Source organism: Thermobia domestica, chromosome 13 (assembly GCF_964235325.1).
Source record: "Thermobia domestica chromosome 13, izTheDome1.hap1.1, whole genome shotgun sequence".
In the NCBI taxonomy this organism is placed as follows: Eukaryota; Metazoa; Arthropoda; class Insecta; order Zygentoma; family Lepismatidae; genus Thermobia; species Thermobia domestica.
The window spans coordinates 130,510,064-130,535,692 of NC_137466.1; the positions used below are offsets into that span (position 1 = coordinate 130,510,064).

The 25,629-nt window shown below is 35.8% G+C and overlaps 1 protein-coding gene across 1 annotated transcript in view; it reads left to right on the forward strand.

Annotated features, from left to right (window-relative positions):
• Positions 1 to 19,941: 19,941 nt before the first annotated feature.
• LOC145669285 (progranulin-like) overlaps positions 19,942 to 25,629 on the forward strand; it is a 33,655-nt gene continuing 27,967 nt past the window's right edge. Inside the window, exon 1 of the mRNA XM_081737603.1 lies at positions 19,942 to 20,063. Coding sequence (XP_081593729.1) covers positions 20,053 to 20,063 — 11 coding nt within the window. The 5' untranslated portion in view covers positions 19,942 to 20,052. The remainder of the gene's footprint in view (positions 20,064 to 25,629) is intronic.

Genomic DNA, 25,629 nt, shown 5'->3' on the forward strand with positions numbered 1-25,629 from the left:
TATTCAAGTTTTAAACTTTGCACTCTGCAAATATGTTGCCCTCTAGGCAATGGGACTAATGTGAAATGTGGACTAATGTGGACTAATGGGAAATGCTGCACTGTTAGCGGCGCTGAAAACTTACGATTCGATTCTAATATCGAATGATTTCGATATCTTTATGTCGCTACGTAACCACCCTGGGTGCTAATGGAAGCTTAATTGGACTTGAATTGAAAGTAGAACTATTCACCTAAGCGACCACGAAACTATAGATTCGATACTAATATCGACCCGTTTCTAGCATTTTTGATATGTATCCCGACAGTACTCTTTTTCCAGACTGTAAGAAATATAGTTAAAATTGCTCTAGATATATCAGAATTATGTTGAAATACACACATAAATCCACTTTTATATTCTGTATAAATAGAGAGTGAGCGAGCGAGCGAGCGAGAGAGGGCGACTCAAGGCATAACCACCTCCACATTGCAAAAGCATATATCAGGAATTGAATTGAAAATCTATGTAAAGACTTTCTGCTGTGGCATGCTTCATAAGGACAATTCCAGTCTGCTCACGTGACCTTTGGGGTTCATGAATTTTTTTGCGAGCGTTCCGACTTTGGATTCTCTGTTTATACCTTCTGTTTATGCATCCAATAACTTTTCAAAAACATAAATGACATTCTGTATTATGAATGTTGAGAATTACCCTCTATATGACAAATAGCTGCAAATAAATACACTACATGATTTATTTATTGCTATTGAACGAGTTTCTTAACTTGTATTTACATCCTCATATATAATACCGACCTACTGTGAAAATTATCTCAGATGTTATATTTTAAACATAATAATTACTATGTTCTGCAATGATTATGTTATATATACACAACTTATGTATTCTAATGTAATTATTTTATATAATTTTTCATGCATTGCGGAAAATATAATTTTAAAAAAAGGATTAGCCTAGACGGGATTCGAACCCTCAACCTTATGATTTGAAACCCGACAGCTTACCAATGAGCTAACACAACCTTCTAGCGATGTATAACGGATCTCAAGATAATTATGACATTCATATCCATTACAAACGCCGTTTCTGTTCTACTTTGACTTTTATTTTAGTACTCAGGCAATAATTATGTTCTATTTCTTAACTTTGAGCATTCTTTTGCATATGGAAAGATTCGTTAACGTATTTAAATGTTCCATTACGTATGGAGAGCTAAATGACAAACAAGCATGTGCTGAGATTGAAAAAAAAGGTTTCGAAATATTGTATCATTAAGTATTTCAATCAATGTTGCTTTTTTTTAACACTTGGTAACAAGTCTTATTATATTTAAAAGAAGAAAAACACATCTGCAAACTTTTTCCCGATTGCAAAGGCTGGCTTGGAGGTTCGAACCTGGCTTACTTTTTCCCGAAGATACCCGAAGCTGGACTTAGAAAATTTTTGCCTCAAAACACCAGTAAAGAATGCGCTCAACCTTTTTGAGACAAGGTGTACATCACGCCAGTGCCCCGAATTAAGAAGATAACTTCGACAAGAGGTAGGAGGTAACTTCATCTGCAGTGATAACATCTTCGCCATACAAACAGGAGCTAATGCAGTCCTTGGAGAGGTCAATGTGGAATAAACGTGAACAAGCTAAACGTAAAGGATAAAGAAAAGAAAGGAAACATCAGAAAGGAAACAAGAACGAAAATGATGATGAACAAGATATGACTTCAGGCAATGAAGATATTGCGTCATTGCATAGTGGACATTCCGATCTTGATATTCCAAGAGGTGATTCAACTGAAGACGATACTGACTGTTTATTTTGTGGTGAGAAATTTTCCATGGGATGCAGAAACGAATTGTAGATCCAAGTACAGTGTGTAGTTTGTTGGCACATAAAGAGTGTACTGGCAACAACCGGAAGATCTATATTTGTGACTTTTGTCGTTAAGTAACAAAGGAAACGTTATTTTCAAACCTTTAGAATGTTAAAACCACAAGAGGATCAATCTTGAAAACATAAAATATAGAGATCTTTGTGCTTGTCGGTTGTTAAACCAAACTCTTCATAATAAATACCATTGTATTGAATTAACGTGTTTTAGTACATTACTCTTTTGTATCCCTCAATACCATATCTCTATATTTCAATGCATAAACTGTAATTTTCTATAAATTTAAGCTTAATCATAAGAGGGGGCCGACTTTGGCAACACTTTCTCCACATCGCATGTTCGTAGCATTTCCAGAAAATTGCTCCTAACAAAATCTGATTAGCTGTAATCCACATTAGACCGCACATACAGTTTGCAGACATATCTGCAAAAAAGCCATTGAAAATAATAAGCAATCATGATTTTAGAGATAAAAAATGGGGGTTTGACTTTGGTCACTTCATCTAATAACATAAATAAATAGCAAGTTTTAACTTCATCTCTCTTTACACCTGTACTTCGATTTTAAGATAAAATCACATGTATTTTTCTTTTATCTAAAATACGTTAATCGAGGTTGAGATGTTCTTATACTAAAATTTCACAAGGAAAATATGTTACTGTTTTCGTATGCATATTGTACGTCGATGTATGTTGATGTTATTAGAGATCCATATACTATGCAATACAACCGCGACATGTCACAGTTCTACGTTCCATAACTACATCTGATTTTCTTTTTTTTGGCTACAATTCTGTGATGAAGCACGTTTAACACTTCCTTGCATGGGCAGCGGAGTCGCCACCCACTTATTCTACGAAGCAGCAAAATATCAGGAGAAACACAAGTTTCAAGGAAGGAGGAGAGTGAGGAGTAGTCTCCGGGTAAGGGTGTTCGATAAGGCTGAGGACCTATCAAACTTCGGGAGTGAAAATTTATCGAGTTTTCATCGGTTACTCGAAACCGTTCGAGTATTTGAAATTATCGAAGTTTAGGGTATTATCGAAGTTTCGACTATTATCGAAGTTTCGGGTATTATCGAAATTTCGAGTATTATCGAAGTTTTGGGTATTATAGAAATCTCGGGTATTATCGAAAGGTACGAGTATTATCGAAGTTTCGGGTATTATCGAAATTTCGGGTATTATCGAAAGGTTCGAGTATTATCGAAATTTCGGGTATTATCAAAAGGATCGAGTATTATCGAAGTTTCGAGTATTATCGAAATTTCAAGAATTATCGAAGTTTCGGGTCTTATCGAAATTTCGAGTATTATCGAAAGTTCGAGTATTAACGAAATTTCGAGTATTATTGAAAGATTCGAGTATTATCGAAGTTTCGGGTATTATCGAAAGTACGGATATTATGAAAGTTTCTTGCAGCCAATGATTCCTTCTTGCAGCCAAACTAATCAGACTTTTATCATCTGATAAGCTATTGCAAAATTGTATTTGTGACGAGAAAGGATAGCCAGCAGAAAGGAACTGCTTTTTCCATAGACACACACACACATACATAGGAAGTTCAATTTCTTCCTCAATTCTAACTCTTGTTATTTGCTGACCACTTATTGTATCAGTGTTGCCAGACATATGGTATTAAACGTACCCACATGCGCAAAAAAATTACGCGTATACTGTAACACGATTTTTCGCATTTATTCCATTTTCCCTATGTTTATGAGTAAAATTCAGTTATTAGTATGTGGAGATGATAGAAAGCCATCCATCTAAGGAGATATTTCCAAAAAAGATATAATAAAATAATAAAAATATAAGCAAAAAACAAAATTACGCTCGGTTTTGTGTATACTGGCAATCATGTTATCGAGGGATTTTTAGTTGCAGAGCACGATTGCGAAGGGAAATTGACAATAGGCAGTAAACGAGGGGCGATAGGCGAAAGAAGAAACTGGAAAGTGGAGTAAAATATTGAATTTATTGGTTTAAACCTAGTGTCTAGATGATTTACCACATATTAATTAGCTTCTGTAACTAAGATGTCGTACGAAAATATAGGATTAAACAGAAAAAAACTCTTACCTTAAGATTCAAAACGATACACACCATGATTATGAGCACTATTTGTTAAGAAAAGAGAGCGAACAAGACGTAGTCTCCGTGGTTAGGTGGATAGAGTGGCGGACTAGCAGTTATTTTATTATTTTGACACGAGATCGAATCCCATCCCTCGTATATTACAAAACATATATTATAAATATGCAAAATATATATTACAAAACATTATAAGAAGTGTATAATTTTGATGTTAATAAGAAACGAAACAATATAATAAGGAAATAACTTATTGATAGTATCCTTTAATCGACGTATTTATTCAGTATTAAAATACGTGTAGGCCTCCTATTGGAAACAGCGATTGCTTTCAGTTTATGGTCTTGTGTGTTAACACCTCCCGTGCCCGTTCTTGAACAGCAGACAACTCACTTCGGATTTGTGTGTCAGGAACAGGAAAAAGGACATACGTGACCTTGACAGTCTTTCCACTCTTACCCTTTGTTACATCGACCTGAGCTCAATTTATCGTTTATGTGTGTGTGTGCTTGTGCTTTTTGCTTTTTAGAATATTGACTTTCTCTCTTTTTTTTTCATATCCACAAGTGCAAGAATGCTTTCGTTGAACGTAAGTAAATTATACTGATCTATGTATGCGGAACACGAATATTTCCAAAAGATAGCATGAATATGAACGATAATCATGCCATATTTCTACATTATATAGTAGCGTAAAAAACTGATATTAAAATGATATAACAAACAGGCATAAGCTTTTTTCTAGCATGGCAACACATTAAACGTAAATCATTAAATTTTGGGGATTACAAATTATCGCCTTACGTGTCCTTGTATTCCTATTCGTTTTCACGTTCGAGCGACGAAAGAAGAAATTGTAGTGATAGTGTTAAAAATAGAATTCGAGATTTCAATGAATTCAAGTTCCACGCCCCCACATATCGAAAAAGTGATTTTGATATCTGTCCATCTGTTCGTCTGTCGGTTCGTCACGCTTTTACATGCATTCAAATGGAGGCTATATTGTTCGACGTATCTGGACCGAATTCTAGATATGAAGTTTTTATAAAACTTTATCGTTTCGAATTCTATATCCTCCGACACCTAAAAATAAGGGTAGTTTACTGAAGGATGAAAATTTAAAATAATTAAATTGTCTCAAAAACAGCTGTAAAGATTTTGCTTATTTTTTTTTTTACAAATATATATTTTATTAATAACCCTTCACCGTAGTATGAATCATTGCTCTGAAAAAATACATAAGGTGTAATTTACGTATGGGATGCATTTTTTCGAACAATTTTCTCGAGCATATTTCATAAATAAATGTAGCATTAATAACCTAACAATATGACAGAACTCGTCCGTCCTGTAAACATTCAGAAAGGGTAGTTTACTCTTAGTTTACTCTTTTCCAATGATTTTCTCATTAACGCCTGATGTAATTTTGTTCATATTTCATAAATAAATGTTACATAAATAACCTAACGATATGGTATAATTCCATCATCCTAAAAAGCTAGAAGTGGTATATTACTTTCAGGAGTAAGTTTTAGCCTATGATTTTGTCGAGAACGACTCAGGCATTTTGTTCGTATTTCATAAACAGCATAACTCGTTTGTCCTGAAAAGATATACAAGGGATGTTTTATTCTTGGGGATGACTTTTTTGATGATTTTCTCAGAAAGTACTCAGACGCTTTTGCTCATAGTTCACATACAATTATTTCCTTCATAATTCTAATATATGACATAAGTTATTTCTAATAGAAATATGATCAATGGGTACTTTACTTTTGGACGTAAGTTGCTTCAAATAAAGTTTTCCAAAACACATTTTTTATTCATAATTCCCAAATAAATGTCTCAGTAATAGCTGTAGCAAATCAGTTCGTTTCATTCGTACCCATTCTTAAATATATTTTTAAATCACAATTTTCCTAACAAAATCGAAACTCGTTTTTAAATGTGCCTCGTTGTGGCCAAATGGTTCAAGTGCATTGGTTCTGGATTTGATTCCCGGTGAGAGCTAGTGTATTTTTATCCAACGTTAAGGTATAGGTAATAAGGAGGTGCAAAGAGAAAAAAGTGTTTAAACAAGCATAACCAAGCTAATGAATAATACAAAGAAATAATACAATATTACGAAGTTATAGAAGAAGCGTTTATAATATTAGATTTTTGCGTGTGAAATGTCCAAATGATGACTGCCAACTCCAAAGGTAAGAAAGTGATACATCCAATACCAGGTTAATCAGTGGTTTCTAGGTAAAGCTATCATACTAGGAAGTGATTGAGATACCAAAAAATGTAATCGCTGGGAGATGTTAGGAGAATACAGTGGGTGAGAGAGTTTAATACTGTAACTCATGAATAGTCTTCACCTTCGTTGAGTATTGAAGTGCGTAGTACTATGTAGATTTGCACTGAAATGAGCATTAATACACAATATCTGTTGAACATTACGGGGATCTTGCAGACAGGTTTGCAGTGCATTTCACGAACTCTATTGGTTTAAATTTAACACTGTTAACCGTTACCACCTGCACACTATGAGCAACAATCCGCCAGTAATTCTTTATTTTTGCCCTTTGTTTTAGCGCCATAAATGTCTTTGTTCATAAATTTCTTTGTCTATGGTTTTGCATATACGTAGCGTGGACATTAAACTTTGACTTCTACGCCATATACATCTAATTACAAACACACCTATAACACGAACACAACAAACTTGAAATATATAGTTTGTGTATGGAAAATCATACACGAGGCGCTGCACGGGAGAACCGTGTGCAAACATATGGCAGCCAACTTCCTAAGAAATTAATAATAATAATAATAATAATAATAATAATAATAATAATAATAATAATAATAATAATAATAATAATAATAATAACAATAATAATAATAATAATAATTATAATAATAATAAACAGAAAACGAAACATTTATTTACATAATTTATTTATTTAAGCATGGAAGTAGAATGGACTTGAGTTATTTCTCTCTCTCTCTCTCTTTGAAGGCAACAACCCTTAGGGTGCCAAGACGTAGAAAACGACTTGTGGCACTCACGACTATAGAGTGGTGTGTGGTTGGCACATCAGGTTCCTTTGTTGTTAGTTCCAGCTTTCTAGACCGGATGCAGTTATTCCCGGTAGAAAATACAAGAAAATATACCTTTCTATTACTATTAAATTAAATAATTACACGCATTCCCTCAATGTGATACTTGTTTGTTTAACTGTATACAGACAGCTGTTCCGTGGAAGAATCGTTGATAATAATAAATAAAATAAACTCGACAAATATTTTTGTAAATAATAGGTAAAAGTTTGCGTCACACTGTTCATTTTGCTGAGCACGCCAGCGTGCCGTGTTCTCCGGTTGTGGCACACTGGAATATAGGGTATGGCTTTCTAATTTTTCCCAATTATTTTAACTGCTTCAATTGAAATGAATCTATAATAATAAGAGAGTGAATTTAGTCTTCTTACCCTTCGATTTAGCAATAAGGTCCGCTAGAATTGTTTTTTTTTATAAAAATAATAATACTCAGAATTTTATAGAGTAGTTTGTTTTATTCGAAATGACATACTTCCTGCAACTGTTTGGGTTGGAATTATTTGAAATCAAATGTTTAAGTTTTACGACCCACGGTTATACCGGCTTGGCTAAAGGAGACGGTGATGATGAGAAGTGAATGAAATGGTGGAATGAAGAAAGTGGGAGAAAACGGGAGAACCCAGAGAAAACCCATGCACATCGTGTTTGTCCATCACAAAATTCACTCAGTGCGAGCTGGGATCGAACCAAGGATCCCATGCACCAGAGATGAACACTATAACTGAGCCAATGCGGCCCCTCTTAATTATTTATGGGAGAGAGTGATTATTTTTTGAAAACTTGATATCGAACACATTTTTTAAAAAAACATCAGCTTTTTGTGAAATATTGCTTAATATTCAGGAAAACTTAAGTCAATAATAAAATAATAATAAAATAATAATAATAATAATAAAATAATAAAATAATAATAATAATAATAATAATAATAATAATAATAATAATAATCTTCAATTAAAAACTCTCTGGACCAAGTGCATTGGCACAATTCCACGAATTAAAAAGAATTTGTTTACTTCTCATGTAAATGTAGAAGGACTTAATCTCTGTTGCTTTCAATATACGAAGAAAGTGTCCAACTGTCAAATGATATGCTACATAAAATGCCCTATGCAACATAGTGTAGTATAGAGTCATCATTTCTAGATTGTCTAAAGAACACTTTTGTTTTAGCAAGAAAGGAAGAAAATAGAAACTGCTCAGTTTTGACCTAGTAGAAAGTTTGCAGATTTAAGGGAAAATGCACAGAGTTGTTGAAAATTAAATGTAGTTCGGATTAATGGAGTAAGACACCGTAGTTTATTGTTTGAAATATACTGGGAGTGACCAAGCCATTACCTATGGAAATATCGAAAGAGATACGTTGATGGTGTTAGTTGCAAACTGCTATAAAAATAAAAAAAATTAAATAAATCTCTAAACCTCTGAAATCACAGATCGAAATTGACTGACTGTTAAGTAAAACTGCTAAATCTGACTCAAGCAAAAAAAAAAAAAAAAAAAAGTATTATTGACCTGTGTTACAATTTCAGACATATCATTCTCATGTCAAAACTACCATAGAAGTAAATTATGAATAAAGGTGAATTTACAGTTCTGGAATACCAACAAATGATTTCGCTAGATGTAAATTTTGGGAAAACTTTTTTTTATAAGGCTTTAGATTTATTTATTGATTTGTTTGTTGATTAGCTTCCCCATGCCGTAAACGTCGCCAACACCTAGTGGCCCACTTGCCGGTAAATGGCGATCGTCGATATAGCAACGCGTCGAAGGATTGCCGCTAGTGTGCCACTAGTGGCAGGGATTCGTCGAGTTGAAGCAGATATCTAGAATCGGGGGATATTGAAGTTACCACCGCGTAACAGCGAGTACTTCATATTGATCCGCGCTCCTTTGATTTGCCACGGAGAATCGCAAAGGGACCAACACAAACTATCGCCATTCACGTGCATGCAGTTATTATTATAAATTATTTTTTCCTGACGAATTTTTATTATAAGGCCAATACTTGAGCTCCGGGGATCAAGAGTAACTCCTGCCTTTACATCATGAAGTGCAAAATCTTGAGATGTGTGCGTATAATTGTATGAATTTAGATGGCAACTGTCGCCGATTACTAGCAAGTGAATATGGGAAAACCATGAAAAAAGTAAATAGACGCTTGCCATTTTGTTATAAAATTACATGGCGAGTGCATTTGATCTGATTCCAAACAGTTATCGTCAAATACTTCTAATCAGGAGCACTCTGATTAGAAATATTAAAAAGATGTCCACGATTTATCACTCTAAAACTTGTGTCCTCATAATCGCCTCCGTGGCGAATTCGGAAGTACACTCAACTAGTTACCCTAAGGTTGGTGGTTCGTGCCCAGCTCACGGCACTCTTTTTTACTTTTTTAAAAATGTTTTTAGACTGACCTTAATGAAAACAAATTACGCATATAGGCAATTTAACGTATTTTAGTGTAGGGGAATAATTTTGTGGTTCGTTGGCGTTCCGTCGCTTCTCTGCCGCTGGTGGTATAATTTTCAAAACGGAAGTGGGACCTCCGCCGATCGTCGCTGGGGGACCGCCCATTTTTGGGGACATGTCGCTAGTTGCGTAACGGTGGTCCACCGACGCTTACGGCATGGGGTTTTCCCCTCACAAGTGAGGCAGATTGTAATCGACCAAGAGTGTTTTGCAAAAATGGGGAACATCTTCCGACTTCGACTTGTGAATAATACGTTTAGGATCAAGTCGAATTAAGGGTGCCCCACGGGAAGGTAGAACAGGTGAGGCAATCGTTCGAAGCACTGCGCTCGACACCCTCCGTCTTATTCAAGACTTAGACTCTTCAGGAAAAGTAACAAGTTTATTACTTGTAATTTATTCTTTGAGTCAAAGTATTTGGCAATAAACCATCGTCTTGTAAGATATTTTTACGATCGTATACTATTACTTTCGAAAATTATACTCATAATTTCCCATCATGGATTTGAAAAAATCAAAGTTCGAACAAAGAAAGATCTCCGATCCACATGTCTCTTCATGTTTGATATGGAAGTCTCATCTTCGTTATTGACCCTTAATTTATTTTAGTCCTAGGCAACGCGACTCGACGTGATGGCTCTAAGTGAAAACATTCATTTAGACGGTTAAGTAATCAGGAAACTGCTGCTGTTATTTCACGAAATACAACAGATGTTGAGGAAAAAAAAAACAATTTTGCTTACCAGGGGGAGGGAGTAAATCATCTGCTTACATTTGCGTAACTAGGAAGAAGGCAAGGGGCCATTCCTGGGGGGCGGGCCCCCCAAAGCTCATGTGGGCCTCCTTTGTATTTATGAATATACAATATTTGGCATAATTTGAGTGCAATTTGTCTTAAAATCCTCATATATATATATATATATATATATATATATATATATATATATATATATATATATATATATATCTTCTGCATTTGAGTGCCCCCCAAAATTACAGAGAAATCGGCGCCCTTGGAAGAAGGTCTAGTGGAATCAATAAAAATCTGATAAAGTAATACTTCAACAACTCTATCTAATGGAGGAAAGTAAATTAGTATTCAACACTTCTTCCAACTTTAAGCATTTCAAAGATTCTCGTAATTTAGTAGCATCCCGGAATTGCATTTTTGAAATATGGGAACTCTATCTATACCTTAACGTGGGAATCGGTTTCGGACCATGCACTTAAGCCACTTTGCCACAAGAAGTACATAGGAGTTTTTCTTTCGATTTCTTTAGAAATATTGCGAATGGTATGACTTGTAAAGCTATGTTTAAAAAATAATATGATACAATAAGACACAATAAGATGATAATCTGATACCTAGGAAATATACTGAATTGCTTTTAATTTGTTCTCATGCTACCAAAACAGTACTTATGTTTTTTTTATTCCAGCTTTTTAATATAAGCATTTCACATTATTGTCTGTTCTAGGACGATACAATTCTAGTTCATGGGTATGCTAGCTTTGGATATACAGTAGAGTTTCGCTTATCCGACATAAACAGGCAGGTAGAACGCCGGATTATATGAATGTGTTAAGAAAAGAGGTATTAAAAGTAAAACTTATGATATAATTTTACATATTACGCATCTAATAATCATGTTTTGTAACAAATAAATGCACTGCACGGAATCAGGGACGTATCCAGCGTGAGGGCCTGTGGGCTGTCCCCCTCCGAAACTCAAGCACTTTTAAATAAACTTGCTTTTCCCCTTTTGAGGTACTTTTATATCAGTTAACTTGGAGTCAGTGTCCAAACTTTGGGCAATATGCTGTTGTCTTCTTATAATTCTAAGAGTATACCATAATGCCACTATACCAGGTGGAATTAAAGAACAGTTTTAAATAGGATTAACATTTCGTTTGCGTTCTGTTTTTAACTTTAATATATTAGAACGATACACTCAATGTCTTCTTGCTATTTTTGTTATGTGATATACGTAGCAGACAGTTTTTTTAGCCTCATTTCTCTCGAAAATATGTTTCATTTTGTTTGTGCTATAATGCAGTTTCCAAAGTAAACCGGTTTATAAATGAAAAGTAGGGAAAAGTTTATGAGAAATACAGAACTGTTGCATTATTATTATTATTATTATTATTATTATTATTATTATTATTATTATTATTATTATTATTATTATTATTATTATTATTAATATTATTGATTTTTTTAAAACATTAGAATTACGTGCTTACGAGGATTCGTGTTAGGCCCCCTCCGAATAGAAAACCTGGATACGTGTCTGTACTGAATGAAAGACATATAAATCAAGGTGTAGACGGGCGCGCTAGGCGATAGACCTCACAGCATGAAAAATAGATTAAGACCACAACTTGCAGTTCTTCTTGCCGATTGGTGCTATCTGCAATGATATGTCGGATCATACGGTATGTATAACAAAGGAAAGCCAGATAAGCGAGAGCATGGTGTATTGGTGTTTAACGCACCTAAATCTGTAAAATGTTTGTATAAACAATTATCTTTCACTCCCTAGCTAAATTTGTGGGTATGATCACACACCTTGCCTTATAAAGTATAGTCTTATAAAGAAAAAAGTATTTTTTTTAGCTAAAAGCTAAAGAGAAGCCAACTTCAATAATTTACTTAGGTTCTTTTTTTTAATAATGGTAAACTAGTCCATTTCATCACGATAAATCACGTTTGGTACTAGGATGTCTTTTTCTGTCCGGATATATCCTTCACACTTTGTTGAAGACAAAATTTTTCTTTTCCCAAGGAAAGAGGATAAGAGAAGCTGTATAACAGCAATAACTGAAAACAATATCTACTACCAATAGTACTCTAATACTGGATAAATACGTCATTACAGCAAAATATCAATAAGTTATGTCCTTATTATATTGCTTCGGTTCTTATTAACATGAAAATTATAATTTGTAAAAAAAGGATGAGATGAGATGGGATTCGAACTAGTGTCAAAATAGTGTAAGAACTACTAATCCACCACGGTACCCACCGAACAACGAAAACTACTTTTTGCTTGGTCTCTTTATCTTAACAAATAAATGCTAATATCCATAGCGCATGTCACTTCCAACCTCAAGACAGGACATTTCCTCTTTGTTTCTATATTTTCGTACGACATCTTGGTTACAGAAGCTGATTTATATTTGGAAGACAATCTACACACTAGGTTTTAACCAATAAATGCAACATTTTACTCCACTATCCAGTTCCTTGATCCAACTCCTCGACTTCCCTACTGAATTCCCTTTGCAATCGTGCTCTGCTACTGAAAAAATCGCTGGAAATCATGATTGCCAGTATACACAAAATCGAGCATAATTTTGTTTTTCGCTTATATTTTTATGATTTTATTATATTTTTTAGAAATATCTGCTTAGATGGATTGCTTTCTATTATCTCTACACACTAATAACTGAATTTTATCCATAAACGTAAGTAAAATGGAATAAATGCGAAAAATCGTGAGTTACAGTATACGCGCAATTTTTATTGCGCATGGGAGTACAAATATGGTAATTTGCTCTTCTTACAATATAGTATACGGTCCAACACCTCAACCATATTAATCATGTGCGGTAGCAAATTTTTTTCAGCCCAATGTCTTATATTCTGTCATGTTTTCTCTCTCTCAGTGGCCTCTAGTTCACACATTGCCGCAATCAGATATGACGATGGTTTGGGTGCAAACTCCCCCTTTCACCTTTCAGTAAAATAAATGTTAATCAAATCAGTATTGATTTCAGAGGGTTGCTCAGGAGGGATATTTCCTCATAAATATATGTCTGATCGTGTTCTCCTTGGGTTATCAGTATTTTTGCTACTTTCATCCTCCGTGTATTCAAAATCTCCCGTGACACCTTATCGCTACTGATTTTTTATAAATATCAGCATAAGATGATTAAAAAACAGCAACAAAGAAATAAAATGAAATCTGTAAGTTTTACGTCCCGCGATTACCCCGGCTAGGCTAAAGAAGACGGTGATGGTGAGAAATGAATGAAATGGTAGGAAACTGGAGAATCTCGAGAAAACGCACGCACACGGTGTTGGTCTACCACAAAGTTCAGTTGGCGCGAACTGGAATCAAACTAAGGACCCCATGCACCAGAAGTAAACAATCTATCACTGAGCCACAGCAGCCTCCTAGCAACAATGATTCCTACTTTTTATTTTTATGTTGGACTAAGTAAGAAGTAAGTCGGACAACGATTAGCGTTCTATCTTTTTCGGTATAAGCTACCGATGGTATAATTTCTGAATAACACCGCATTGCCTATAAGCAATAAATTAAATTTTTAGATGATGTGGTCTTCCCTTTGTTACAACGTTGTTGATAGTGAAGACTTCTAAAAGGTTTTAATGATGTGTTACATAACCAAATAACAATAAAATAAGTATTTGAAACTTGTTCTAAAAAATTAAATAATCGTTTATAACTCGACAAAATGCAGTTTCTAACATACACTGTGACTTTTCTCCCACCCCATGTTTATAGAAAAAGCTTATCATGGTACACTTCATTTCATGTTCAAGAATCGATAACATTAAACTCCTTGCAAAATAAATATTAATTATACTAAATATTTGAAGACAATTGAAAATATTAGTTTATTTTCATTGCAAAAGACTGAAGAGCAGCTCCCCGGGCGCCGTCCTAAATCCGCCATAGTATATGATCATTCCCTATGTGATGTAGTTTTCAAACTGAATAATTCAGTGCACTATAATACCAATTTCTGCAAATTGCGTATATATGTTGCTATTGTAAGACTGTTCATTCCTTTTGTTCTTGTGGTGTACTGATATTCAGAAAGAAATACAATCTGGCAAAGTCTCACAGAGGCACACTCTGGCAAAGAGGATCACATAATATTTTCTCAATTGACAATGAAACCTGGAAGTGGTACTAGATTTCTATATGGAGGTGAAATATCTTCTGGAGACGCTTAACTGATTACAGAAAACCTCTACCGTTTTTACTGCATTGCGATCAACGTTAAAACTGAAACGGGTTGATTTCTGCCACTTCCGGTTTGAATAGAGGACTAAGAGAAAAGACTTTTAGAACGTTAATTTGATTTAAAAAAAAGCGTTTCTCGCTATCTCGCTATCAGTTGCCCCCTCACGTTTTTGTAACCAATTAATGTATATAGTTTCATTTGGAAATGTAAGCTTTTTGTATGTATTACTGGTTCATAGGAAAAAATAGTGCCATATAACATTCGCCGTTGCATGAGTACGTGATGGTTATCCTCCCGTAGAGTTAAGAAAGCTGCAGAAATTGCGTTTTAATTGCCACGGAAAATAACCCCAAAATTAACCTATTGGAACACAAGAATTCCAGCATACTTTCACTTCTTACAAGGATTCAATATATTAATCAGCCGCTTTGAATTTTAAGAAGTTCGTGAGCATGGAATCAAATCTCTTCTTACACCTTTGTTGTTTAAGAGTACAAAGGGCTAGTATATACTTGCGTTGCTCTTGGCAATTTACTTAATAAAATAAGAAATACGATATACGGTATTTTAACCAAAAAGATAGTATCCTATTAGTTATACAACCTTCCGTCAAGTCTTGCCCCCCACTTTTAACGTCCAATCGTCGCCACTGTTTGTAGGATCTTTTCTTAAAAGTCCTTGCGCCTCCCCTGATAATCTTCGGCGCCTCCCCAGGGAGGCACGCCTCACAGTTTGAAAAACCCCTGCTTTATAGCAATCAGAGTAAAAACCAGAAGTGGTTGATTTCTGCCATTTCTGGTTTTGAAACAGGGTTAACAGTTAAGATCGTACTTATTCTTAGAACGTTGAATCAATTGCAAGAAAAAGGAAACAGATCCTCGCTATTTCTAGTAGTTTGTGCTATATATATATTAAACTACAACCGGAAGTTGTAGTCAATTTCTGCCGTTTCAAATTTCAGTTGTGTTAAGGATGGAAAAGAAATGTATTCTGGAACGTTTAATCGATTGCTGAGAACAGCTTCTCGAAACCTATTAAAGTTTTGGCTCTATAGTGATAAACGTTAAAACTGGAAATTGTTATTTTCTACCACTTCTGCTGGGTGGATCAGCTCTATTAACGAACCCCATAGAGATAATTACTCCAGCGATCGAGAGCAAAAACATATTTTAAAATTTGCTTTCGTTCAAGAGTTATCGTGCGGAGTATCGGACGGACGGACTGACTAACATTAAAGTTCAATTGCATGATCCTAATAAAGATGTAGATGTATTGAACATACTGTAGTAATTTGCTTACTGCTGTATGATTTAAAATATATACGTATCATTTAATATTGAAATTACATTGACAAGCAGATCTAGAAGTTCTGGTCTATACACACTGAACATATTCTAATTACATAGTACATAGCCCACTATTATATAAATACTAATTAAAATGGGAAACCATTTAGATGAATATAAAATTTTTATTTTCTTAGATTTTAACTTGGCACTTAGAGTTATTTTCCCTTTTATGGAGGGAGTATTTTGCTATTTTTTTCGGAAAAATAGTATGTTTCCAAGTACCTATGGTAATTAGACATCACATGACCCACACCTATATATATATTAACTGAAAGTAGGGACCCTCCAGATGAATATAAAATTCTTATTTTATTAGATTTTAACTTGGTAGTTATATACCTTTTTAGGGGTGTATTTTGCTCATATTTTCCGGAAAATATAGTATTTTTCCAAGCCGTTTTGCTGATTAGATATTACATCGCCCACATTTATATGAATATTAACTGAAAGTAAGGAGCCTCCAGATGAATTTAAAATTCTTATTTTGTTAGATTTTTACTTGACATTTATACTTATATGGCTTTTTAGGGGGAATATTTTGCTGGTCATTTTCCTTAAAAATAGTAGCTTTCCAAGTACATATGGTAATTAGATAGCACATGGCCCACTTCTATATGATTATAAACTGAAAGTGGATAAACTACATGAGTATATAATGATTGTTTTATTAATTTTGAACATAGCACTGAACATTTTTTAGCTTTATATGAGGGATTATTTCGCTCATCTTTTTCGGAAAAATTAGTCTCATTTCCTCGTACATATTTAATGAGAGATACAATACCCACTTTTATATGCTGATAAACTAAAAGTGGGCACTCTGTAGATGAATATAACATTATTATTTTATTACTTTTGAACTTGGCATTGTTCGTTTTTTAGCTTTATGTGAGGGAATATTTTGCTAATCTTTCTCCGAAAAATTAGTCTCCATTTCTCGTACATATGGTAGTGAGATATACATAGCCCACGTTTATATGCTCATAAACTGAAAGTGGAGTCCCCATAGATAAATATAAAATTATTATTTTATTGCTTTTGAACTTGGCACTGTTCGTTTTTTAGCTTTATATGAGGGAATAACTTTACTCACCTTTTTCGAAAAATTAGTTTCTTTCCTCGTACATAGCCTACTTTTATATGCTGATAAACTGAATGTAGGGACCCTGTAGATGAATATAAAATTATTATTTTATTAGTTTTGAACTTGGCACTGAACGTTCTTTAGCTTTATATGAGGGATTATTTTGTTCAACATTTTCGGAAAAAATTGTTTCTGTTCCTCGTACATACTTTAATGAGTTATACATAGCCACTTTTATATGCTGATAAACTGAAAGTGGGGACCCTGTAGATGAATATATAATTATTATTTCATTAGTTTTGAACTTAGCATCCAACGATTTTTAGCTTTTTATGAGCCAATATTTTGCTGTTATTTTCTGAAAAATTTATCTGTTTTGGCCATACGTATATACATAAAAAATAAGTTAGATAGTATGTGTGTATATTAACTTAGAAACGTGGGGTGTTATTGACTTTGCAATAGCGTGTTTGATTTTGATAGTATACATTTAAAGTGTATACTGGCAACCCTGTGAATTTTCGTTTCGTCTGGGGACAAATGTCTGCTAAAATCACCGCGGTCAATTTTTGTTAAAATTGGAGCTCGGTGGAATTGCTAGAACGGTGATATATTGTAGATTTGGTGTTCCTGAAAAAAAAGTCTCAATGGACACAACCACAAATCACTGACCATTTGTCCACTACAGGGCCACTTTTTTGAAAACAGCTGAAGATAACGACATTCTGGATTTCGGTAAAAGTGACTGAAACCGTGATATTTTGTAGATATTGTGATCCTGAGAAAAAGTCTCAATGGACACAACCACCAATCAGTAACCATCTGCCAACTACGGGGCCACATCTTTTAAAACAGCAGAACGTAAGAATACTGTGGAAGTTTGGTAGAATTGAATGAAATCTTGAAAAGTCCGATCCTACAACCCGGAAAAAGGGATGGGGAGAGTAGCGGTCATCATCATTTAAGCATAGACAACATTCAGATGCTCATCTTGCAGGATAAAGGAAAACCATGGAAAGGTCTAGACAATTATTCTTAGGATCACGACTCCTACAACATATCATAGTTTCATTCATTTACACCAAAATAAAGAAAAATATTGTTATGCCCGGCTGTTTAAAATATCTGGACCTGTAGTGGCCAAACGGTCATAATTCGATGGTTGTGTCCATTAAGACTTTTTCTCATGATGAGAAGATCTTCAACATAACTTAGTTTCACTCAATCTTATCGAAATCCAGAACATCGTTATACTGAACTGTTTTCAATAAAGTAGCCCTATAGTGACCAAATGATTAGTGATTTGTGTTTGTGTCCAGTGAGTCTTTTTCTCAGGATGACAATATCTAGAACATATCACGGTTTCCGTTATTTTAACCAAATTCAGATTGTCACTATTTTCGGTTGGTTTTAAAAAAGTGGCCTTGTAGTGGCCAAAGGGTCAATAAGTGGTAGTTATGCTCATTAACACTTTTTCTCAGGATCACAATATCTACAACATATCACGATTATAGTCATTTTTACCGAAATCCAGAATGTCGGTGTTTTCCGCTGTTTTCAAAAAAGTGACCCTGTAGTGGCCAAACGGTTTGTGGTTGTGTCCATTGAGACTTTTTCTTAAGAACACAATACCTACAACATATCACGGTTTCAAGGAATTAATCGAACTCCAGTTTCCATAAATTGGGCGGAGTCCTTTGTCATTTCGAACAGGGCTATTGCTTCTGCAACCCTTTTCTAAAAAAAAAGAAAAAAAACGACAAAACCCGTATTTTCTACTTTGAGGTCATCTCTGTATCTGCAGAGTTTCGTTTCTTTTATGTGGTCCTTTTAACCAAGGGGAGCCTTTTTTGAAAAGGGGCCGTTTGTCCCCTATAACCTATTTTCCGAAAGAAACCAAAAAATAAGTGCCGATTTATTTTCGGTCTAGTATATATGTGACAAGTTTGAAAAAAATCGGATGAAGAAAAACCGTTGTGAAGCTATCTCCTCTACAGTTTCACTTTTTGGAGTTGACGAGTTTTTGCCCCAAAGTCTTCAATTACTATAGCTTGGAAAGTAATTTGAGGAGAATATTCCGTTTGTTACGGAAGTAAGGGATACGAAACTATTTTTACAAATCCGTACTCCAGATAAGGTAAAAGGGAATTCAAATTGTTTTGCCAAGATCTCACGATTTCTGAAATTAGAGATATGAAGCTCAACATAGAAACACCTCATTAAAAATAAGCGAGTACGTATTAGCGTTTTCGAGAATGCCTCTCCTAAAGGGGAATTGTCAGTTCTATTTAACTTTATAATATTTTAAATTCCGATTGTAGCTTATATTTATAACATGCAGAATGCGAGAATGTAAAATTCGGTCAATGAACTCGGTTCACGTATCCGAAGTTTGTACACTCATGCCCAAAATTATTGTCGCATGTCTCTAAATATGTTTTGTAGGAATATAATTTGATAACGAATTCGCCCGGTATTACTTGTAATGTTAGCATGTGTATCATCGGGAAAGACATGTGTGTAGCAAATTTCTTGTCAAAGTATCAGTAAATAAGAACAATAAAACAAAAAATGAAACTTTCTTGTTCATTTAGCAACATTTTGTTTTACTCATTCTAATTTTCGTATTTGTAATTCTTTTCTTATGAAATTTACCACAAATATACATTTCCCAATTATACAGATAGTATCAGTATTAAAAGTACCCTGCAAAATTATTATCAAATTATATTCTTAAAAGAAGACAGTTATAGATATGCTACAATCATTTTGGACATAAGTGTACATATATTTATCTTTCCCATGAGAAGAACAGGAAATCTATCCTTATGAAGATAGTGAAAATAAACACACGCCCATCGCATTGACGTAATACAGTTTGATTGGTGGTTGCTTATCAACTCTCTGCTAATATAGTTAAGAATTTGTTAATGAAATATATATTCTATCCATTCAACTGTCAGTATTCACGCGTTCTCATCAGGAGGGATAGTGGATGTATTGTATGTTTTGTGGGTAAAAATTCTAAGCAAGCAGAGGCATACGTCAAGTCATGAATCCAGGGTAACGTATAAAATAGTCTGATTTTTAAAATTTGATTATTCTAATGGTTTGCCAGAAATACAACAGATTAATGTAATTCTGGTAGTAAAACGACCAGTGATGATTTTAGGAAGTGGCCCGGGGTTAAATCTCCTTGAAGCAACGAAATTCTCCTTCGGGACATTTCTTCAATCGGAGCTAGACCTGGGTTACCACTATTTATCTAGTATTACTTTCAGCCTTGTTTATTCAAAATGTCTCCCGGGGAAAATCTTCTGTATTACTGAATACGGCTGTCAAACTGTAAATATTATATTGCATTTCTTTTACAATTACACTTCATGCATTATATGGCACATCACAAAACACCCTTTATCTGTTTCTAGAAGCACAGTCAGTTGTGGTAGTGTCCTAATGAGAGAACGAAACTGGGGTGTAAGAACTCAATAATGAAAAATAAAACTACATTTTATGTAGCATAAAAACTTTTATTTGAGGAAAATTGAGTGAGGAGAAATCTTTAGTGCTATTCATGGATGAAATCTCACAACTGTGTGCAAAATTGTGTTATGTCTGTTTAGTAACTTACAAGTAAAGGGCCCCAATGGATGAATCGAGTTCCGGGATGAGACTTAGTGCGCTTGATAGAGGAAGTGAAAATATGTGTATGTCCAAAGTTATAGCGGCTGAGCGCCATAAGAAATGGAGGGGGAGAGGGTCAAAGTTGGTGAGAGAAGGGCTATGCTTGTTATTAAATACATCAAATAAACTGCGAATCGTGAAAATAGTGAAAGATGGTCAACGCAAACGGTGGTAGTTTCACATATTGGCAAAAGAAGAATGGGCAGAGTAGATCACTAACCTCTGCCGCCATCTGGAAATCTGCCATTTTGAAATCTGTAATAGTTTTTAAAATGGAAAGGTAGTCAGGTGATATATCAATTAGGGCCAATATGATTTCAGAAAGCCAATTATGAACCTTAATGATCGTTATCTACACTTATTTGGAAGATTTAGGATCATCTTTATAGTCATTTATGAAAATCTAGGAGACTGATACTCGTATGTTGAAAATCTGGATTATCATGAAAACACATCTAAGTTAAACGTATCTACAAGCCAAGAAAACTAACAGTAAAGTTTGATAATAATAATAATGTAATAATTTACAAGTTGGATATCAAATTTCGTGATAATCCAAACTGCAACTCGATTCATCCATTTGGACCCTTTACTTGTTAGTCAAATATTCATTAAGTATTACAACTCACAGGAGATAAATACAATCCTAGTCAAATCAATACTCATGTCTAGTTGATCCTGTATTCTGATGCACCCAGTATGCTAAGGACTCACGGGTTCAACGTGTTATTAATTCAGTGCTTGTGTCGCACAACACTGAGACATACGTTCTTACAAGGGAACTTTTTCTGGTGTCACACGATGTGGAACGAGACAATGGTCATCGATTTGTGTTAGTGAGCACGAAAATCTATAGGCGGGAAAAATCTTCGATCGTAACCTTTCCGGACTTATGAGGGGGAAAAGTAGCGGCATCACCAACACAACACGTTCTGGATAATGAGACAAAATATGGCGCGAGTTCGATGAAAATATGCATAGACGCGCAGTTAAGCATATTCTACAATGTGACATTACATTCATCAATACTCTGAGAAGTGAGGGCAGAGGCGTAGCACGTAACGACAGAGGAGGGCGAGTAGTGTGGAGCATAGCGTAGGGGAAAAGTTTCATAGAACATATGAACACATACGAGCCGGACTTGAGAGGAATGGCATAATATCATGGGCATGGTCAAGTACAAGGGTGGAAAGTAGAAAGGCAAGGAAGAAACAGCCTCCATCTTCCTGATCTGGTTTTTCAATATATAGTGGTGTATTGGACTTCGCAGTGCATTCACACAGGGGCATATATTGTTTTTTACTTTTATGTCATCATCATCATCATAATCATAAACATATGAAAATGAATGGCTACATGTATACAACAATCTATACACATCAGACGTTACGAGGGAAGGGGGTCCCCTCCATAGCTCTCTTTATTCCATTTCTGCTTCACGGCATCGTCTGCAGGTTGTCTATAGTTTGTGATTGATTACTTGACCATGTATTATATGACCATTTTTATTTACTCTTACCCGCCCCCTCCACTGTCGTTATGTGCTACGCCTCTGCCCTCACTTGTCAGAGTATTCTCGAATATAATGTCACATTTTCATGGAGCTCACCCCATATTTCGTCTCAATATCCGCAACGTGTTGTGTTGTCAGTGCTCCTACTTCCCCCATAAGTACGGAACAGTTGATATCGAGGGTATTTCCTGCTTTTGAATTTTCTTGTTCACTAACACAAATCGATTGACCACAGTATCGTCCCACATTTCGTGTGATACCAGAAAAAGTACCCTTGTTAGTGGAAAGATAATTTTATTAGTTAGGATTAGCAATTAGATTTCTATGCTTTCGGCAGCTATGGCCATGTTGCCCCATTACGTTTGAGGGATGACGTCCCTTAGCGAGCACACTGCGAGGGAAATTGGAATTGGGCAGGAAGAAAAGAATGGAAAAGGAAGAAAGTAGCCTGGAAGTATTATGTTAAGTACCATCCCGTCATTTGCCTGGTATGTATGTGGAAAATCCAGGAAAAACTCACTGAGAATAACTGGCCTGAATAAAGTTTTTACATCATCTCAACCGAGTATCCTCACCAAGAATTGAATTCAGGACCACTATCACCAAGAATGAGAATCATTTTATTAGTGTGTCCAATGTATCAAAACAAACACATATATACACCGTCTGTAGGTATATTCGGCTAATGCCAATTCAGCACGGTTTTTCAATCTTTCACTCGGTGATCGATTTATCGGCTTACAGTCAAAGTCCAAGTGACTATGAAATGAATCTAGCTACCTTGAACGAGTCGAAGTCATCGCGAGCTAGACCTTAGAAACTCTAGTTCCTTTCCCATGCCACTCATTCTTACAGATCATTCGAATTGTATTATAACCCAGATGATCTTGTAACCCTGCGGGTAATTGGATTGCTCCTTTCTTCTTCTTCCTTCCAATATTTATCCTTATGAATCTTCATAGCCATATGTTAAAAACACATTCGCTGCTGACGTTAAACACCGACCTCTATCCAGGTGATAATTTCGATTTGCTCTTTTATTGTATTACTTCTACATTGTTTTAGAAGAATATACTTATATATGATGTAATTATGAAAGGACGCCAAAAGAATGTCCACCGCTATACCATCAGCTTTTGATATCATGTAAAAATGATATTGGTAAAAAAATAATAGTCAAAGAAGAATGGAATGGTTATCGGCGTCCGTCGCATCCGCGAAACGTAACGTTAAACGATGATCGGCATCTTGTGTAGCTACGTGATTTTTAAGGGTCCGTCAATCAAAGACGTAAAAATATCCAATTTAATTGTTTCTACCGATCTATACAACATTTAAGAACCTCACTCGCTGTTTAGTAAAAGTTGAGCACAGTTTTCGTAAAACTCACAGCAAAATTTGATTTTTAGTAATAATCGATTATCGTGAGAAAGGAAGCTGAATTAACTGAATTAGAGTGAGTTTCCCGTGTAACTACTGATCGGATCAAAGCAACTTTGGTGACCAGGTAGCCCGCTGCCTAAGAATAAAGATCGATATATTTAGTGGACGAGCTCGACCACGAACAGGCTCAGCTCGGCTCGGCTTGTATATGGTATTTTATACACTGATTACCAGTTGAATTAGAGACACCTACCTAGTACAGTGTAGCACTACCTTTCGCTTTGATAACGGCGGCTACTCGCTGTGGCATGGACTCCACGAGGCGCCTGAAGTGTTGTTGTGACACCTCAATCTATATATGTTGCAAAGTCTCCCACAGGCCCCGCAGGTTGGTCAGAAGAGGGTCCACAGCCCGAAGGTTTCGTTCCATGGCGTTCCAAGTGTGTTTGATGGTATTGAGGTCCGGTAATCATGATGGCCAGGAAAATGCTGCCAGATCAGAGGAGTGCTTATCAAACCAGTCTGCCATCCTAGAGCGGTGGGCCGGCGCATTGTCCTACTGAAAGATAAGTTCACTATTCGGATGTTTCAGCCTACCAATGACAGGATATTGTCATCCAGGAGATCGCGATAGCGTTCACTTATGAGATTTCATATGTTAGGCAACACATTTCAGTCCACGTTAACATGCCTCAGATGAGAATGCCATCACTACCGGTCTGAACAGTTCTCTGCTGGCACTTTGGATCCAATACTTCGTGCAATTGGCGACACGCCCCTATCCATCCATCGGCATGTACAAAAGCGAAACGTGACTCATCTATCCAGGTAACCTTTTCCACATTTCCACTATCCAGTGTGGATGTTCCTTTGCTCATGTTAGACGTTGTTTCCTGTGTTGTGCGGTTACAAGAGGTACTCACGTTGGCCCATTTCTTCTGTACCCCATAGCGAGTAAGTGGTAGTGAATTATGTGGCTTCTAAAACGGCGTTGTTGTCCTGCATTGAATTTCTCCGCGATTTGACGCACTGCGGCCCGTCTATCGGCTGTTACGATGCGGGCCAGTAGGCGCCTACCCCTATCGCCGACACGCTCCTGGCCGTGGCAGTTTTCCCGTTGTAAGTGCAGTTTTACTGGAAACCAGGTATTCGTGGCGCAGCCACTTTCGAAATCGAGCCACCCAGTAATCTGGCCCCTACGATTTGACCACAGTGCAATGCATTAGGATCCTTCGTCTTGCCCATCACACATTGCAGTGACACGGTTACTGAGAGAAAAAGCACGCGGCAGCAGTACACGCACAATGTGTTTCATTCATATGCACTGTTGGAGCCTCTGTGGCCGGTTTCTGCAACTGTCCTGCTGTTTCTAATTTAACTGGTTATCAGTGTATATGATCAGTAGTTAGACAATCACAAACGAAAGTAGGTGTACTAATACTCATTGCTTACAGAATAAATATCACTATATTTGGTGACCGAGGTCGGATAGGGAAGGCTCAGAGTGTATGCGGTGCTTTATTTCTTGAAAGTACTGGCTGGAATTAAATTTGGTGGGCAAGTAATCCATTTTCTAAGGAATAAAGATCGTCATATTTGGTGGCAGCGCTCGGTCATGGGTAGGATGAGCTCGGCTTTTACGTGCTACTTTATATTTTGGTAATTACTGACCAAACCAGAGGGAAAATTAAGGGCAATACAGATCATGTTCCACAGTCTTGCACGCCGGGAGCTTCTGAGTTTGGTTCACAACTATGTTCCCCTTGTTATATAGTAGTAGGCCTAATGAATGTGCAATATTCAGTATATATAATGGTTTACTTAAGAATTAAGACAAAAACACAAAAATATACAGATTTTATTCATTTAATGGAAACGCACTGAATTGGAGAAGTCAGATGTTTGGGTTGGCAACTATTAGGCAGCGACCGTAACAATGGGCTGTTTGTGTTGGAGTGTTATGACAAACTCCATACGACGAGAGAGGCTGTAGAATGGCAGTATGCATTGAGCAGAGAAAATGACAATAGTGTAAAACGAATGATCTCT